The sequence below is a fragment of the Phyllobates terribilis genome, unplaced genomic scaffold, assembly GCF_046119375.1.
Source record: "Phyllobates terribilis strain yellow unplaced genomic scaffold, ASM4611937v1 Scaffold_12__6_contigs__length_324123572, whole genome shotgun sequence".
Classification (NCBI taxonomy): domain Eukaryota; kingdom Metazoa; phylum Chordata; class Amphibia; order Anura; family Dendrobatidae; genus Phyllobates; species Phyllobates terribilis.
In genome coordinates, this window is record NW_027362772.1 from 55,379,414 (window position 1) to 55,399,300 (window position 19,887).

The 19,887-nt window shown below is 50.9% G+C and overlaps 1 protein-coding gene across 7 annotated transcripts in view; it reads left to right on the forward strand.

Moving 5' to 3' along the window:
- Positions 1-1,193: 1,193 nt before the first annotated feature.
- The window catches only part of LOC141172043 (guanylate-binding protein 3-like), a 369,874-nt gene continuing 351,180 nt past the window's right edge, over positions 1,194-19,887 (forward strand). For all 7 annotated transcript variants that reach the window (XM_073655827.1, XM_073655829.1, XM_073655828.1 and 4 more), the window contains exon 1: positions 1,194-1,347. In XM_073655827.1, the coding sequence (XP_073511928.1) occupies positions 1,268-1,347 (80 nt within the window). In that variant the 5' untranslated portion in view covers positions 1,194-1,267. The remainder of the gene's footprint in view (positions 1,348-19,887) is intronic.

The window sequence follows — 19,887 nt, forward strand, 5'->3', positions numbered from 1 at the left end:
TGACATGGTTTGGTTGTCCTCTAGGAATCTGCGGTTGAGGATTCCTTCTAAGAAATTGGGTCCCAAGTTTGTAGGGCCCTTTAAGGTGCTTCAGGTTGTCAACCAATCTGCTGTTAGGTTGGAGGTTCCTACCTCCTGGAGAATTAATCCGGTGTTTCATGTCTCTCTGTTGAAAAAAGCTGTTGTGTCGGATTGTGACGCCTCTGCCTCTGTTCCTCCGGTGGTGGAGGACGGGGAATATGAAATTTCTCGCATCCTTAATTCTAGACGGTATAGAGGTAGTTTGCAGTATCTCGTGGCCTGGAAAGGTTTCGGACCCGAGGATAACTCATGGGTGAGGTCGGATGATGTTTCCGCGTCCAGACTTATCAGAGCGTTTCACAGGAGATTTCCTGATAAGCCTGGTCCTAGGGGATCCGGAGGATCCTCTTAGAAGGGGGGGTACTGTTAGAACCTTGCTCTTAGGTTTTTTCTATTGCTGGTCACATGACCTTGTTGGCCTATTTAGTCCTGCTCCGCCCTTCTGGCTTTGCTGGACTTCATTGTATTACTACTCTTTAGCTAGCCTGTGCTCAGTATCTAACTCTGTTAGTTTGCTTGGTCTTCGGACCTCTGTGTTCCATATATTTTGTTTGTTCGTCTGTCTGCTACTATTTCTGTTAGGAGGTGTCCATTTTGCTCCCAGTCCCTAGTTCTTGTAGGGATTCCTTCCCCACATCTATAGGTCTCCGTACAGACTAGCTGAGGACTTTAGCAGGTCTGATCGCAGGATCAGGTTCCCTGTTACATCGTAGGGATCAAGCTGAGTTCTATCGTAGGGACAGATCTCCTCTCTTTCCTTAGCTCTGGTAGCAGAACATAACAGTTGCTCCCTGCGTAGAGATTGACCTTGTTCTTATAAACCCCCCCCTGTTTATTAACCTCGTATTGGCTGCTCTGTGTTTCTGTGTCACTGCATCTAAAGTGCCCGTGTTACATATCTACCATTAAGGTAAACTCTAGTTTGACTAGGGGGTAGGATGGGCCAGACTCTATATGTAATTGATGGCTGCTATCATTTGGACCTAGATCGCCAACTCGGCTAAGCTTTGCAAGTATCAGGAAGACTGACGTCTCCGGTTACATTGTATAGATCTCTGATGTGATAAAACCGTGTAATTAGAGCCATTTATATGACTATTTTACTTTCAGTTTGAGTTGTCAATATATAAGGCAAATGCTACTGGAGAAAGAGACAGTCGGCTGAGGAACAGAGAAACCGACAGACATGTGGCAAGAGCAGTTTCAAGGAAACCTATTTTCAGCAACGTCACAGAACGCAAGTGTGAACAGAGACCTGTCCTACAGGTAAGAGCTAATGCTAGGCCATCCTAAGATTCTGTTCATATTAATTAAACGATGCATAATATTATTGGGTGTAAGGTTCCTGGAAGCCGACAACTCGGCTCATCCAATATCATGATCATATGGATTGCTGAAGTCCCATATAACGTAAATTCACATTAGTGTTCGGCACCATAACTATCACTTACATCAATAGGAAGGAAAACAGAAACTGGGAAAAAAATATAACTTTTATCAATCAATGGTAAAATATAATTATTAAAATGGATTTTGACTACAGCCTGATAAAAGTTATTCAGGTAAAGCTGCTTGAACTCGCTGTAAGCGCGTCTCTGATAGCCGCCGTCAGTGCAAAAAGTACCTGGTATGAGAGCACAGTCAGCGCTGCCCGTATAAGATAAAGCTGCCAAGCAGCAGCGAGGTTACCAAACGCTCCATGTGATGTCTCTGAGCTGCTGTCAGCGAGTCTCATAGATCTAAAGATTGATCGTTCTCAGTGGGAAAAACAATATAATAATTTTGTGAATATGATCGCTTTTAATAACTAACAAAAAAATAAGGGACGTTACACATCAGCTTTCCAGACTACTGAGGTCTCTCCATCAGACATGGTATAAGAAAGCATCTGAAGAAACAAATACTTACCAAAAAGAGCAAAAGAAAGGGACATTAACTCCTTCACGATGAAGCCCTTTTCCGTTTTTGCGCTTTTGTTTTTTGCTCCTTTTTTTCCCAGAGCCATAACTTTTTTTATTTTTCGGTCAATATGACCGAGTAAGGGTTTGTTTTTTCGGGGGACAAGTTGTACTTTTGAACAACACTATTGGTTTTACTATATCATGCACTGGAAAACGGGAAAAAAAAATTCAAGTGCGATGAAATTGCAAAAAAAGTGCAATTTTACAAATTTTTTTTTTTACCATGTTCACTATATGGTAAAACAGACTTGCCATTATAATTCTCCAGGTTATTACGAGTTTGTAGATTCCAAACATGTACAAGTTCTTTTTTTATTTAAGTGGTGAAAAAAAAGCCAAAGTTTGCTAAAAAAAAAAAATCACCATTTTCCGAGACCCGTAGCGTCTCCATTTTTCGGGATCTGGGGCCGGGTGAGGGCTTATTTTTTGCGCGCCGAGCTGATGTTTTATTGATACCATTTTGGGGTAGATCCGATGTTTTGATCGCCCGTTATTGCATTTTATTGCAATGATGCGGCGACCAAAATAACTTAATTCTGGTGTTTTGATTTTTTTCTCATTACGCCGTTTACCGATCGGACTAATTATTTTTATATGTTGATAAATCGGGCGATTCTGAATGCGGCGATACCAAATATGTGGCAAAAGGTGTAATATACTTAGTAGAGATCAACCTGTTGCATGAAGAGACATGTACAAAAAAGAGAGAAGAAATGCAACATAACGGGATCTCAATACTAAAGATACATTTATCTTTATTATAATACAAGTGAGCCACAACACAAACAATTAAAAACAAATAAAACCCACAAACAACATGTCAAATAGCCCAGGATCAGGCTAAGACACCTCCATACCACCTTGCTAAATAGGACATAGGAGAGTGAACAATCACATAGGTTTATGGTATTTAGTGAATATATGAGTATACCATGTGGTTCCAAAAAAACCCTCTAAAGTGCTAAAGCATATATGTAAACATACTAGTTAGCTGCCATTGAAAAAAGTGCCAAGTCCTCTAATAGGGAAATTGCTCATGAAAAGATTTTGTAACATGCACAATGCTGGTGCCAACTTATTCAGAGGCCCTGCAAGCTCTATAAAGATAAATGGCAATTGCTAGTCAAAGTGATATGCCTGCGAAGGACAATACTGAAACAGTGCATTCAAATAGTGCACTTATGTGCACAGCAACGGCTGCCAGAGTAGCACAAGCACAAAGTTAAACAGAGTTTAAACAATCATACTGAACCTATGTCCATAGCAAAATTCATGGGTGGATAGAGGATGGTAACCCCACGCGTATCGCCATAAGAAATGGCTTCGTCAGGGGGAGAGGAAGCTCCAAATATTTGTATATGTGATTTTTTTTTACTGTTTTATTTTGAATGGGGCAAAAGGGGGTGATTTAAACTTATGCTTTTCTTATTTTTTTTAATATTTTTAAAAACATTTTTTTTTTTTTTACTTTTTACTTGCTTTAATAGTCTGCGATCATCAGATCGCCTGAGTGTAACAGAAATGCTCACTTGCTATGAGTGCTGACCGCTGGGTGGCGCTCATAGCATCCTAACAATGACAACCGCTGGGGGTCTCCTGCAGACCCTGGGTTGTCATGCCAACCCATTGGCGCCCCGTTGTCATGTCAACTAGTGATGTCCTTCCACCACGACCATGTTAAATGTCAGAGATTGACAGTGGCATTTAACATGTTAACAGCTGCGGGTGGATCGCGATTCCACCCGCTGCTGTTAGGGGCACATGACAGCTTATCAGATCAGCTGTCATGTCCCCGAAAGGTGCGGGCTCAGGGCTGGAGCCAAAGCGGGAGACATGACATGCGCTGTTTATGTACGCTGCATGTCATGAAGGGGTTAAACACAAACAAACAAAGCTGGAAAGCTTGTATAGTAATGTGGCGCCCTTGCGAGTCCAGTTGCCACAGAGGTACTGCAACAAAATGATTAAAGTGCGGCACTCAGTGAAACAACAAGCTGGCAAGATGTACCAGTATATATATATACAAAGAGCCCATTTTTGACAAAGTGGGGCACTTAGCAAAAGTTTAAAGTGGGGCCCCAAATGCCAACATAATTGCACCATCGCACAGAAACATTTCGGTTCTATTTACATGCGCTGAGTTCAAGCCGCTAAACGAGGGTGATCGACAATATTGAAGTCATTCGGTGCTTGTTCCCCGGCCTCTTTACACCGGCTGAGGAAGAATGATGGGAGCAAAACGATCACTAGTAGATCAATCTATCCCCATACAGTATCATGTTATCAGCAGCATATCTGCAGTTTACACCTGGCGATGTGCTGCTGAGATCAATGATTTTTGTTCCGGCATAAGCAATAGGCAGCACTTTGCTCGTTTGTTGGTCTATTGCTGATGTTTCCACCTATGGTCTCCAGTCTGTGCTTCCGGTATTTATAAATGTGGTTGCTAAACACACACAGTATGTGACATACAAACTTCATGTTACGCACATTTATATACACATAGCACATACATACAGGCACATACGTACATACAAATACATGTATACAGAGCACATACATACCGACACATGCATGGACAGGGCACATACATACCGACACATGCATGGATGGAGCACATACATACCGACACATGCACGGATGGAGCACATACATACCGACACATGCATGAATGTAGAAAACACATACTGACACATGCATGGATGGAGAAAATGCATACAGACACATGTGTGTCACCCCAGGCCTGGATGCCACAAATATCAAAGGCTGTGTCTGAGAGCAGGAGGGAGGTTCCCAGGTCAGGGAGGACCATTAGCATGCAGCACCTCCTGTCCTAGGCCAGTAGGGGGAGCAGGCTGCCCCTATAAAAGCTGGAACTGAGGGCACGTTTAGAGAGACCAGGACCCACTTCTGAAGCATCCAGAAGGGTTCCCAGAGGAAAGGGACAGGTCAGCAGCAGCTGAGGAGTCCGGGAGGCAGAGGAGGAACAGTAAGCCAGGGACAGAGGCGACGAGAGCCGGTCCTGGCTGAGAGAGAACTACACAACCGGACACTGGGGTCCGAGGCTGTCAGGGTTGCAAGCCCTGCAGCAGAAAACCAATCCGCAAGGGATTTCAGGTTCCTTGGCCTAAGAAGCCTGGAGGTTCCGCCACACAGAGGGACCGGTACAGCACGGAGAAGCAACAGGTACCTAAGGCCCAAGTCGCAAGCCATACAGGCGTAGTACACGGCCAGCTCAGGGACGTGGGCTATTACACCAAGAGAAGGGGGATAGTCAGAAAGAGCATAGAGAGAACGGTAGGCCTACACACTCACCCTGACCAGTGGGGCTCGCCCGAATGTCCTCAGATACACAGGCCCATTCCTACCCGGTACTCCTGTTGGGTCAGTAATAACATCTGCAATAAAGACCCTGGACTGTTTGAAGCGGACTCTGAACTGTTATTACTGCGGCCTGCACTATCACCCCCAGCATTCACCTACATTGCCCTGAGGCTACACTCTTCCCGTGGGGAGTTATCCTATCCCTGTGCTGCATACCAACATCAGCCTCAGTAGTCTGCCTTGCAGCGGTGGTCATCCCTGACCGCAATCCACGGGTGGCATAGTCGGACACTCAAAACCCTATAAATAGACTGCCACAGCATTTGGTCTGACCACCCTGAGCCACGGGATCGGGTTGCCACTACTACCCCCAACATTGCACTGAAGCCCGGTTCCGGGTGCCCCACGGCCCAGGGGGCGAGTCACATGCATGGACGGAGAACATACATATCGATAAATGCATGTATGGAGCATATACACACCGACACATGCATGGACAGAGCACATACATACAGAGACATAGTATAATGGACCCCACACAGCCCTTCAAACAATATAATTGGTCTCCACACAGCCCTACAAACAGTATTATGACACCCACACTGCCCTCCACAGCATGATAGACCCACACAAACCTACACACTGTATAATTGCTCTCGTACATTATAATGGCACCCACATAGCCCTCTATATAGTATAATGGCCCCCAAATAAGCCTTCAAATATTATAATAGCCCCCACATAGTCCTCCAAATATCATAATGTCCCTTCAAATCTTATAGTGACCTCCACATAGCCCTCCATATAGTATAATGGACCCCACAGAGCCCTCCAAATATCATAATGTTCTAGCAACTGCCTTCTGGGTGGCAGTAACTCCAGGATGACCACTCAACACAGAATCATGGAATTCTTGCAAAAGGCGTAATCTGAGATACACAAGGACAAACAACTTGCATTCAGGAATATTGGAAGGAGCCAAGGACTGAGCAGTACGGATTTCCGCTTCCAGCTCAGAGGAAACCATGGCCACAACTATACCCTGAGAAAGAATGGAGGAAGGAGGCTCCGGAGGAGACACAGAATCAAGGCTACGAGACAAAGACCATCTGGTCTGTCTAGGAGTCAACTGCTTAGCAAATTCTATATACGCTAGATTCTTGTAATCTGTCAACACGGTGACCAGATGAACGGCTCCTTCCAAAAAATGCCTCCATTCTTCAAAAGCCAATTTGACAGCAAGTAACTCTCGATTACCCACATCATAGTTTCTTTCAGCAGGAGAAAATTTCTTAGAGAAAAAGGCACATGGTCACAGATTAGTTAAAGTCTAAGGACCTTGAGACAATACAGCCCCCACCCCAACCTCAGAAGCATCCACCTCCACAATGAATGGCCTCTGGAGGTCTGGTTGAACAAGTACAGGAGCAGACATAAAACATTTCTTCAAGTTTTCAAAAGCCCCGACTGCTTCGGGCGACCAAACCTTTAGCTCCGCCCCTTTGCAAGTGAAGTCCGTAAGAGGCTTGACGATCTGAGAAAAACCTTTAATAAATTTTCTGTAATAATTTGCTTACCCTAAAAAGTGCTGCAGAGCCTTAAGGTCGCTGGGTTGAACCCAATCAATGATGGCCTGAACCTTCCAGGGTCCATCTTAAACCCGGAGGCAATGAAGACACAAAGAAGCCCAAAAATGATATTTCTTAAACAGAAAAGGTACATTTTTCAATCTTGGCGAACAAACAATTATCTCTTAACCTTTGCAGAACTAAACGGACATGTTTATAATGAATATCCAGATCAGGTGAACAATTAGAATATCATCTAAATAAACCACAATAAATCTCCCAATATAATCAGAGAGAATATCATTCATAAAATTCTGAAAGACCACGGGTGCATTTGTTAGACCAAAAGGCATGACGAGGTTTTCAGAAAGACCTTCAGAGGTTAAAAACGCTGTCTTCCACTCATCACCCTCACGAATACGTATTAGATTACATGCCCCACTGAGATCCAGTTTGGAAAACCATTTTGCCCCCGAAAGCTGATTATGTGGATCAGGGATAAGTGGAAAAAAGAATCCGGCGGCAACCGGCGATGAGGAAGGACGAATATGATCTTTCCGTAAACTTTCGTTAATATAAGCCTTCATGGCTGCCCGCTCAGAGCCAGACTAGTTATACAAGCGAGCTTTGGGTAATTTGGCGTTAGGAATGAGATTAATAGCACAGTCATAGGAACGGTGAGGAGGCAAGATCTCAGACTCTACTTCCAAAAAAACATCTCCGAAGGCCTTCAGGTATTCCGGAAGACCCTCCAGACTAACGGAGCAAGCGTGCACAGATTTAAGACATCTTTCAATACAATGAGGGCCCCATTTGACAATATCTTTCTGATACCAGTCAATGATCGGATTATGCATGCGCTGCCAAGGAAGACCCAACACAATCCCAGCAGGTAAATTGTCCAAGACATAACAAGAGATTAATTCTGTATGAAGTGACCCCTGTAACATACCTGGCGGCGTCCTTGCATAGTGGTCCATCTCCCACTGTGCAAGAGCGCGCACTTGATCTCCAATCCAGAATGTCTCTCTGGCTTCCCTCCATGCTGTCTGTTTGCTTCTGTGTGCTGCTGCTTAAGGGCGGCGCCCGATCACTTCCTGCTTCTTGTACCTGCTGTGGGTACACCCCTTGTGCGTCCTCAGCCTATTGCTGTCTGTCACCTGGTATTTAACCCAGCTGCCCCAATTAACCCATGCTTGAGCATTGTGTTTCATTCAGTGTGTGCTTTCACTCTGAAGGTGCCAGGTCCCGTTCTGTGTTCTCTTGTCTGCCTATCCTGGAGGCTGTATTTCCAGGCCTGTCTGAACACGCTCCTAGCCTGTTCCTCCCGCCTTCTAGGGGCCGATTACCTAGACCCGCTCCTGTATCTTGTCTGTCCTGTCTGAACACGCTCCTTGCCTGTTCGTCCCGCCTCTCTGGGGGCCGTATTCCCAGACCCGCTCCTGTATTCCGCTGCAGTGTCGGTCTCCTCCGTACACTCAGCTCCAGTCTGAACTCTCTCCTATCTTTTACCTGTTTTTTCTCTATGTCCGACCCTTTCCTTTTTCTGCAGAGTCTGAACTCGTACCTAACTCCTGCTTGTTGTCTCTGTACTCCCGTTTGTGAGTTTGTGGTCCACTCGCTACTTCACTGCAAGTACCCTGTGGGTATCTGGCTCTGCCTTTCCCTTCCTGTCTGTTCCGTGTGAACAGAGCCCTGTCCCCCCTGCTCTGCCTTGCTCACCGCTCCGGCGGTTCTAGCCTGCTCTGCCTTGCTCACTGCTCCGGCAGCCTTGCTCCGCTCTGACCCTTTTGCTTGCTGCTCCGGCAGCCTTGCTCCGCTCTGACCCTTTTGCTCGCTGCTCCGGCAGCCTTGCTCCGCTCTGACCCTTTTGCTCACTGCTCTGGCAGCCTTGCTCCGCTCTGACCCTTTTGCTCGCTGCTCCGGCAGCCTTGCTCCGCTCTGACCCTTTTGCTCACTGCTCTGGCAGCCTTGCTCCGCTCTGACCCTTTTGCTCACTGCTCCGGCAGTCTCGCTCCGCTCTTATCCTTTTGCTTACTGCTCCAGCAGTCTTACTCTACTCTTGCTCACTGCTCCAGGCGGCCTCGTCCTGCTCTACTCTTGCTCACCACTCCAGGCGGCCTCGTCCTGCTCTACTCTTGCTCACCGCTCCAGGCGGCCTTGTCCTGCTCTACTCTTGCTCACCGCTCCAGGCGGTCTCGTCCTGCTCTGCCCTTGCTCACCGCTCCAGGCGGTCTCGTCCTGCTCTGCTCTTGCTCACCGCTCCAGGTGGTCTCGTCCTGCTCTGCTCTTGCTCACCGCTCCAGGCAGTCTCATCCTGCTCTGCTCTTGCTCACCGCTCCAGGCGGTCTCGTCCTGCTCTGCTCTTGCTCACCGCTCCAGGCGGTCTCGTCCTGCTCTACTCTTGCTCACCGCTCCAGGTGGTCTCGTCCTGCTCTGCTCTTGCTCACCGCTCCAGGCGGTCTCGTCCTGCCCTGCTCTTGCTCACCGCTCCGGGCGGTCTCGTCCTGCCCTGCTCTCGCTCACCTCTCTGGGCGGCCTCACTCTGCTGTGTTTGTCCGCCACATCTGTGGTTCTGTTCCAGAGTCCCAGTGTGTACTGGGTCCTATCCCGCCTGTGTTCCTACCTGCTAGTGCCTTCCTGTCTGCACTCTAGCCGTGCTTGCCTGTACCCCCCTGCCTGCATACCCGCCTGCCTGCATACCAGTCGTGCCTGCCTATTCCCACCAGTCTGTGTGCCAGCCTAACCAGTCTGTTCCTGTATTCCCCTGTGTGGGTCAACATCCGTGTCCGGGGTCTGTCCTGGAGTAGCATCTGGTCCCTCTGCTTGGTTCCTCCTTGGTGCACTGGCGTCGTATGACGTCGTGCGACCCTGGTCGGATCGGGTGAATACCTAGTTACGCCCCTCCAGGCATTCACTCTCCGGCACGGTCCAGTGGAATCACACACACACGCCGCTCAGCCCGGGCGTGTGCATTACAGCATGCTCAGACCATGGTTCCCGTTGAGCCCCACGGCCTTCGCTCTCTGAGACGTTTTCCAGTGAATACGTGCATTAAAAATAAAAAAAATTTTTTTTTTTTCTTTAGCTGAGTTCCAGGCGAAGTACGCACCCATCCAGATGGATCTTTCTGCACTCGTTCCTGCGGATCCGCCACGGTACTTTGGGGATCCAAAACAAAGTCGTGCATTTGTGGAGCAATGCATGCTACACTTCAAGGCCTACCCTCTCTATTTTCCTTCCGATTGGGCTAAAGTGGCCTTTATGATTGACTACCTAGCGGGTGATGCCTTGAAATGGGTCACCCCCCTATGGGAAGCATGGGATCCTGTCGTCCTTGACCTGCAGGCCTTCCTGGTGGCCTTTCGTATGGTCTTCGAGGACCCTAACCCTGAAGCCCCTGCTGAAGCTTCGCTTCCCAATATCCCGGAGCAGCCCCGACGGGTAATGTGTGTGGGTAGCGCACTAGTCCTCCTGCCCGAAGAAACTACTGCCCACCCAGAATCCACACAGGATGACTACGCTCTCCGGAATACTTCTCACAACCTCAAGAGGCAGTCCAGACGTGCTAGACGTAGAGACAAGCCGTCACGCCAGGGTCTGTCCTCCCTGAGACCTCCTGACCCTAACCTTGAAGTCCCTACTGAAGCTTCATCTCCCTGTATCCCGGAGAAGCCCCAACGGGTAATGTGCGTGGGTAGTGCACCAGTTCTCCTGCCCGAAGAGACTACTGCCCATCCAGACTCCACACAGGAGAACTTCCTGCACCCGTCATCAGATGCTTCACCCACTTTAACCAGTGTGCATGTCCAAGGATGCTCCGAAGCTGTGATTACCTCCGAGTCTGTGCACCTCTACTACTTGGCGGAGGACCCCCTGTTGCCTCCTGAATCCTCCGGGATACCACTCGATGACAAATGGAGAGAGACTTCTCTACACCCGGTACTCGATACTTTGTCCGCTCCGTCTTGTGAGCCTGACAATGGGTACCCCAAAATGGTAGTTACCCCCGAGTCTCTACACCCCTCCGACCAGGCGGAGGACCTCCAGTTGTCTCCAGAACCCTTCGGGGTGCTACCTGGTAGCGAAAGGACAGAGACTCTCCTATACTCTGTACCTGATACCTCGCTCACTTGTCCAGTGAGTCCAACCTAGTGTACTCCGAAGCAGAGGTTACTCCCAAGTCTCTACACCTCTCCGACCGGGCGTAGGACCTCCAGTTGTCTCCAGAACCCTTCGGGGTGCCACCTGGTGGTGAATGGACAGAGACTTTCCTATATCCTGGATCTGATACCTCGCTTGCTTCGTCCAGTGAGTCCGACCTAGTGTACTCTGAAGCAGAGGTTACCCATGAGTCTCTACACCCCTCTGACCAGGCGGAGGACCTCTAGTTGTCTCCAGAACCCTTCGGGGTGCCACCTGGTGGTGAATGGACAGAGACTTTCCAATACTCGGTACCCGATACCTCGCCTGCTTCGTCCAGTGAGTCCGACCTAGTGTACTCTGAAGCAGATGTTTTCTCTGAGCCTCTGCACTCTTCTGACCCGGCGGAGGACCTCCAGTTGTTTCCTGAATCCTCCGGGGTACCACCAGATAACAAAGAGACAGTGACTTTTCCTCATCCTGTACCTGATAACCCGTCTATTTCTTCCTGTGAGTTTGACAAGATGTACCTCGAAGCAGAGATTACCCCCAAGTCTCTGCTCCCCTCCAACCCGGTGGAGGACTTCCAGTTGTCTCCTGTACCCTCTGGGGTGCCACCTGAAAATATGTGGAGAGAGACTTCCTTGTGTGCTGTTCCTGGTACTCCACCCGTTTCGTCTGTTGCTGAGGATGGCTGGATAGGAGGTAGCATCCTAGCTAACCAGATGAGACCAGTTTTTCCTGTGGACAGTGGAAGTGATCTCCTTGAAGTGAAGGATTGGCCCTCGAATTCCCTGCGGAAGATTCTGGCAGGCCTGAAGAAGAGGGGGCGTAAGGGGGGGGTACTGTAACATACCTGGCGGCGCCCTTGCATAGTGGTCCATCTCCCACTGTGCAAGAGCGCGCACTTGATCTCCAATCCAGAATGTCTCTCTGGCTTCCCTCCATGCTGTCTGTTTGCTTCTGTGTGCTGCTGCTTAAGGGCGGCGCCCGATCACTTCCTGCTTTTTGTACCTGCTGTAGGCACACCCCTTGTGCGTCCTCAGCCTATTGCTGTCTGTCACCTGGTATTTAACCCAGCTGCCCCAATTAACCCATGCCTGAGCATTGTGTTTCATTCAGTGTGTGCTTTCACTCTGAAGGTGCCAGGTCCCGTTCTGTGTTCTCTTGTCTGCCTATCCTGGAGGCTGTATTTCCAGGCCTCTCTGAACATGCTCCTAGCCTGTTCCTCCCGCCTTCTAGGGGCCGATTACCTAGACCCGCTCCTGTATCTTGTCTGTCCTGTCTGAACACGCTCCTTGCCTGCTCGTCCCGCCTCTCTGGGGGCCGTATTCCCAGACTCGCTCCTGTATTCCGCTGCAGTGTCGGTCTCCTCCGTACACTCAGTTCCAGTCTGAACTCTCTCCTATTTTTTACCTGTTTTTTCTCTATGTCCGTTCCTTTCCTTTTTCTGCAGAGTCTGAACTCGTACCTAACTCCTGCTTGTTGTCTCTGTACTCCTGTTTGTGAGTTTGTGGTCCACTCGCTACTTCACTGCAAGTACCCTGTGGGTATCTGGCTCTGCCTTTCCCTTCCTGTCTGTTCCGTGTGAACAGAGCCCTGTCCCCCCTGCTCTGCCTTGCTCACCGCTCCGGCTGTTCTAGCCTGCTCTGCCTTGCTCACTGCTCCAGCAGCCTTGCTCCGCTCTGACCCTTTTGCTCGCTGCTCCGGCAGCCTTGCTCCGCTCTGACCCTTTTGCTCGCTGCTCCGGCAGCCTTGCTCCGCTCTGACCCTTTTGCTCACTGCTCTGGCAGCCTTGCTCCGCTCTGACCCTTTTGCTCACTGCTCCGGCAGTCTCGCTCCGCTCTTATCCTTTTGCTCACTGCTCCGGCAGTCTTGCTCTACTCTTGCTCACCGCTCCAGGCGGCCTCGTCCTGCTCTACTCTTGCTCACCGCTCCAGACGGCCTCGTCCTGCTCTACTCTTGCTCACCGCTCCAGGCCGCCTCGTCCTGCTCTACTCTTGCTCACCGCTCCAGGCGGCCTCGTCCTGCTCTACTCTTGCTCACCGCTCCAGGCGGTCTCGTCCTGCTCTGCTCTTGCTCACCGCTCCAGGCGGTCTCGTCCTGCTCTGCTCTTGCTCACCGCTCCAGGCGGTCTCGTCCTGCTCTGCTCTTGCTCACCGCTCCAGGCGGTCTCGTCCTGCTCTGCTCTTGCTCACCGCTCCAGGCGGTCTCGTCCTGCTCTGCTCTTGCTCACCGCTCCAGGCGGTCTCGTCCTGCCCTGCTCTTGCTCACCGCTCCGGGCGGTCTCGTCCTGCCCTGCTCTCGCTCACCTCTCTGGGCGGCCTCACTCTGCTGTGTTTGTCCGCCACATCTGTGGTTCTGTTCCAGAGTCCCAGTGTGTACTGGGTCCTATCCCGCCTGTGTTCCTACCTGCTAGTGCCTTCCTGTCTGCACTCTAGCCGTGCTTGCCTGTACCCCCCTGCCTGCATACCCGCCTGCCTGCATACCAGTCGTGCCTGCCTATTCCCACCAGTCTGTGTGCCAGCCTAACCAGTCTGTTCCTGTATTCCCCTGTGTGGGTCAACATCCGTGTCCGGGGTCTGTCCTGGAGTAGCACCTGGTCCCTCTGCTCGGTTCCTCCTTGGTGCACTGGTGTCGTATGCCGTCGTGCGACCCTGGTCGGATCGGGTGAATACCTAGTTATGCCCCTCCAGGCATTCACTCTCCGGCACGGTCCAGTGAAATCACACGCACACGCCGCTCAGCCCGGGCGTGTGCATTACAACCCCACCTTGAGTGTGAACTCCACCGTAACTAACTGAACCAGATTTTTTAGCAACGGTGTTCTATCAATAGCCACAATTTGAATAGGGTCTTCTACCTTAACTGTCCCTAATCCTAACTTCTGAACAAGTCCCGAATTAATGAAATTAGCCGCGGATCCACAGTCAATAAAGGCAAATGTTGACCGACACTGTTTTTGAAACAGAAGTTCAGCATTCAATAACACGTTATTGGAGGAGTAAAATGGTACCTATAAGTCTGGGTGACCTCCTTGACAATCACCCAGATCTAGTCGTTTCCCGACGGCTTATTCGTTGCAGGTCGTAACAGGCAATACTTTAAGAGATATCCAGCTTGGCCACAATACAGACAAAGTCCAAGTTCCAGACGGCGTCTCCTCTCCTTAACCCTTGAGCTGGCCGCTCCAACCTCCAGAGGTTCTGTGTCACCGCAGGCCTGGAGGCCACAAATATTAAAGGCTGTGTCTGAGAGCAGGAGGGAGGTTCCCGGGTTAGGGACCATTAGCATGCAGCACCTCCTGTCCCAGGCCAGTAGGGGGAGCTGGCTGCCCTATAAAAGCTGGAACTGGGGCAGGGTTAGAGAGACCAGAACCCACTTCTGAAGTGACCAGTAGGGTTCTCAGAGAAAAGGGACAGGTCAGCAGCAGCTGAGGAGTCCGTGAGGCAGAGGAGAGACTGCGAGCCAGGGACAGAGGCGATGAGAGCCGGTCCTGGCTGAGAGAATCACACAACCGGACATTGGGGTCCGAGGCTGTCAGGGTTATAAGCCCAGCAGCAGAGAACCAACCCGCGAGGGATTTCAGGTCCCTTGGCCTAAGAAGCCTGGAGGCTCCGCCACACAGAGGGACCAGTACAGCAAAGAGAAAGCAAAAGGTACACAAGGCCCGAGTCGCAAGCCATACAGGCGAGAAGTACACGGCCAGCTCAGGTACGTGGGCTATTACACCGCGAAGAGGGGGATAGTCAGAAAGAGCATAGAGAGAACGGTAGGCCTACACACTCACCCTGACCAGTGGGGTTCCCCGAATGCTCTCAGATACCCAGGCCCATTCCCAACCGGTACTACTGTTGGGTCATTAATAATATCTACAATAAAGACCCTGAACTGTTTGAAGCGGACTCTGAACTCTTACTATTGCGGCCTGCACTATCACCCCCAACATCCTCCTACACTACCCTAGGGCTACACTCCTCCCGTGGGGAGTTATCCTATCTCTGTGCTGCACACCAACACCAGCCCCAGTGGCCTGCCCTGCAGCGGCGGTTATCCCTGACCGCAATCCACGGGTGGCGTAGTCGGACATTTAAAGCACTGATTGATAGACTGCCACAATTTGGTCTGACCACCCTGAGCCACGGAATCGGGTTGCCACTACTACCCCCAGCATCGTACAGAAGCCCGGTTTCGGGTACCCCACGGCCCAGGGGGCAAGTCAGCTTTGGTGTAGTCGGCAGGATTGTGACCAACCCGCCACAAACGGGTATTGCGTGCCTGAAAAAGACTTTATACATACCTGAGTGAAGTTTCCCGCCATTCGGGGCCATTTCCCGCCATCCGGAGCCGTTTCCCACCATCGGGCGCCATCTTCGGGATGCCGCGCGGGAAGAAGAGGGGCATGGACGTCAAAAAAACGCGCGAGACCTGAAGCCACGCCCTACTCTGAGATGCTGTGCAAGGTCCTGGAAGGAGATCCAGTGAACGCCAACGTCATCACCGAGCGACGCAAGGTCCTCGCCCAGAGCATCGCGAGCGGAGCCGTGGCCTACAGAAGGGGATCGCCGGAAGGTAGGCCACGGTTTACTAGGGGGGAGGAAGATGTCGGACGTAGAGGGACCCTCTACCACCAGCGTAGCTGCTGCAGCTGTGATGCCATTTTCCATGCCCTATATCCCCGGAGCGGCCTGGCTGCCACAGTATGCCGGCGAGTCGCATACCTTGGGGGACTTTAAAGAAAGGCTGTATAGCTTGTTCAAAGTTTATCCCCTGACAGAAGAACAGAAAGTAAGCATACTGATAGGGCAGTTAACTGGTGCGGCCCAGCGGGAGGTAAAGTCTTGGACAGCTGAGGAGGCCCTACAAAACCCCGATTTGACTTTTGCACAGTTCAAAGATAGGGCCATCCGGGTGCTCCGAGAACCCGCACCAGGTGGCACTGTAGCTTCCCGGCGCCCTGCCATCACTTACCATCAGGAGGCAGCGCCCTACCCTGCAGACCTTGTGGGGGCAGATGCGGAGGCCCTAAACCAATCCCCGCCTGCAAACCTGCACCATCAGGTCCAAGAACTAACAGAGTGTTGCTGCATTGACCAGGACCGTACAGTCGTTGCAGATGGAACCGTCAGGACTAATCAAGCTGGCTTCCAGTCCGGAGGATGTCCCGTGGCGTCGGCAGAGGAGGATCCCGTCATTCAGAGAGAGGCCCACAGACCGCTACGCTGAGGATGGACAGCCAATTTGCCACCGTTGCAACCAGCCAGGACACATAGCCAGGTACTGTACTTTAAATGGGGCCGACCTGGGGCAGAGGGCCAACCCCCAGGCATAAGGTCACCAGGCCCGTCTAATTGGCATGATAAGTACGTAGGGGGACGCCCAGTTTTACCCGTAGTGCTGGACGGTATCCCCATGAGTGCACTGCTGGATACTGGGTCACAAGTAACTACCATCCCCTATGTACTTTTTAGGCAGTATTGGAGTGACACTGACATAACCCGCTATCCAGACAATGACTTGAGCATCATCGCCAGCAATGGCCAGCCCGCGTTCAAAGAGGTGACCATCAAGATTGGTAAAGTTGAACTGCCAGCACAGGGGATGATTATTGTGGACATTGACCGTCGTGAAAGTCACCCTAAAATAACTTTGGGTACTAACGTGATTGAAAATTGTCTTTCAGAGATAATTGTAATTTTACAGCAGGTGGCGATGAATGCTAGCTCCAGCCAACAGAGGATCCTCCAGAAAGAGATAAGAGCCCTGATGAGACGGCAACAGGTAGAACTGTCTGGTGGTGAGATCGGTAGCGTAAGGATGAGCAACCCGTTCCCCATCGCCATGCCTCCCAAGAGCGAAATGATGATCTGGTGTCGGACTGCAATCGGGTTAAGAGGAAGAGACTACCAAGCCATTGTAGAACCCGTGTACTCAGACAGCAGGCCCACCATTTTGACAGCCCGGGGGGTGGTTGATGTCCGCCATGGGAGGGTGCCCGTCCGCATTCTAAACATTGGGGAAAGGGAAGTACACTTGCCCCGGTACGCTACATTAGCCAAATTGATGCTGTTGAACACATTGCAATCAAGGTCGTGGAACCCTTGCCTCCATCTCCACCGGTTGAGGATAATGGCTCCCAGAAACACAAGGAGGACTGGTGCCAGAAACTCCATGTGGGTGCTGACTCCACTCCCCTGCACCAAAAACAAGGAGTCTACCGGCTGGTTCAGGAGTACGAGAGAATCTTTAGTAAGCACCCGCTAGACTTCGGCCGAGTAAAGGGAGTGGAACACCACATCCCCACGGGGAGCTACCCACCAATAAAAGAGAGACACAGACCTGTACCCCCTGCACATTATCAGAACGCAAAGGGCATGCTGAGAGAAATGAAAGAAGCTGGGGTCATTAGAGATAGCTGTAGCCCCTGGGCAGCTCCCTTAGTCTTGGTAAAAAAGAAAGATGGTACCATGAGAATGTGCGTGGACTATAGAAAGGTCAATCGTATCACCCATAAAGACGCGTACCCGTTACCTAGGATAGAGGAGTCTTTAGCTGCACTAAAATCAGCTAACTTCTTCTCTACTTTGGATCTTACTAGCGGGTACTGGCAGGTTCCTGTGGCAGAGGCTGACAAGGAGAAGACTGCCTTCACCACCCCGATGGGACTCAGTGAATTCAACTGTATGCCGTTCGGGCTCTGCAAAACACCAGGGACCTTCCAGAGGCTGATGGAATGCTGCCTAGGACATAGGAATTTTGAAACAGTCCTACTCTACCTGGACGATGTTATTGTCTATTCGAAGACTTACGAGGACCATCTAAAGCACCTGGCCAAGGTGTTCGAGGCCCTGGCAGGCTATGGCCTGAAGGTGAAACCATCGAAGTGTCACCTGTTAAAGCCGAAGGTACAGTACCTGGGACACGTGGTGAGTGCAGAAGGAGTAGCCCCTGACCCTGACAAAATCACGGCAATAAAGAACTGGCCAAGCCCCTCTAACATAAAAGAAGTGAGGCAGTTCCTCGGGTTGGTAGGCTACTACCGAAGGTTCATCCCCGGGTTCACCAAGATGGCAGCCCCTATGCAGGACCTCCTTATAGGACAATCTAAGACCAGAAGCCAAAAGCCACCCTTCAAGTGGGACAAGCCGGAAGAGGAGTCCATCCACCAGCTGAAGATGACCCTCACGGGGGATGAGATCCTGACCTACCCTGATTATGGCCAGCCTTTTATTCTCCACACAGACGCCAGTAATGTGGGGCTGGGAGCCGTACTGTCACAGAACCAACAGGGCAGAGAAAGGGTGATCGCGTACGCCAGCCGGAAGCTGAGGCCCACCGAGAGAAACCCGGAGAATTACATCTCCTTTAAGCTGGAGTTCTTGGCAGTGGTGTGGGCCGTAACGGAATGTTTCAAGCATTACCTGGCCTCTGCGAAGTTCACTGTGTACACGGACAACAATCCGTTGACGCACCTGGACACTGCGAGACTTGGTGCCCTAGAGCAGCGGTGGATGGCCCGGCTAGCAAACTATGACTTCACCATCACAACCGGGCAGGCCGAGCCAATGCCAATGCAGATGCCCTATCGAGAATGCCCCACTTGCCCGATGAGGGAGAAGGTCCAGACGAGCTGGAGAAAATAGAGCTCCCTGCATTCCACTGGTGTGGGGCCACTCAGTACTCCCACCGTGTAGAAGACAAAGACTCGACAACCGTCATGTTCAATCCCTAACCTCACCACGGCTGGGCTGAAATGCAGGATAGTGACCCTGCAGTTCGCTTGATGAAGGAAATGCTGACTCAGGCAGATGCCTATCCCGATCCGGATGCCCCTGAGGAAGCTAAGCAGCTGTGGAAGGAGAAGAGCAGACTTTCTCTACGAAGGTAAACTGTGCAGAAGGCTTGTCAACCACTGGACACACGAGTTAACCTGGCAAGTAGCAGTTCCCAGGCGAGATGCGGCTTTGGTCCTGGAGGCCTACCATGACGGAGCAGGACACTTTGGGTGGAAGAAACTGGAGTTCCTGTTACGGGAGCGGTTCTTCTGGATAGGAATGAGAGGGGCCATAGAAAGATGGTGCAGAGATTGCGGCCCATGTAACCTCAGAAGGAAGGACCGTGCCAGCCAGAAGACTCCATTGAGGCCCATCATTACCAGGCAGCCTCTGGAGCTGGTAGCGCTAGACCATGTGAAGTTGGCTCCAAGCCGGTCCGGCTACATCTATGCCCTCACGATTGTGGACCATTACTCCCGGTTCCTGGTGGTGGTTCCTGTTAAAGACTTGACAGCCCAAACAGCGGCCAGAGCCTTCCAACAACACTTCTGCCGTCCACACGGGTATCCGGAACAGGTCTTGACAGATCAAGGTCCAGCGTTTGAGGCTGAAGTCTTCCAGGAGTTCTGCAACCTCTACGGCTGTAAGAAGATTCAGACAACGCCTTACCATCCGCAAACCAACGGGCTGTGTGAGAAAATGAATAATATCGTCATTGATCTCCTCAAGACGTTGCCCCTGGAAGAACGCAGCCTGTGGCCGGAGAAGCTGCCAGACCTGATAGACTTATACAACCATATCCCGGTGAATGCTACAAATTGCACCCCGGCTTACCTGATGCGAGCAAGACCAGGTAAGCTGCCGGTAGACCTGGAGATGGGAGTCCTGACACCCGAGGACACCTCCCCAGACGCGGACTAAGATACAGAACGGCGGCTACAGTACAAGAAGGTACAGGAGAGTGTGGAGAGGAGTCTGGCTCAAGCGAGAGAAAAGCAAGAGAGGCTCTTCAAGCAACACGCCCCTGCTGGTCCC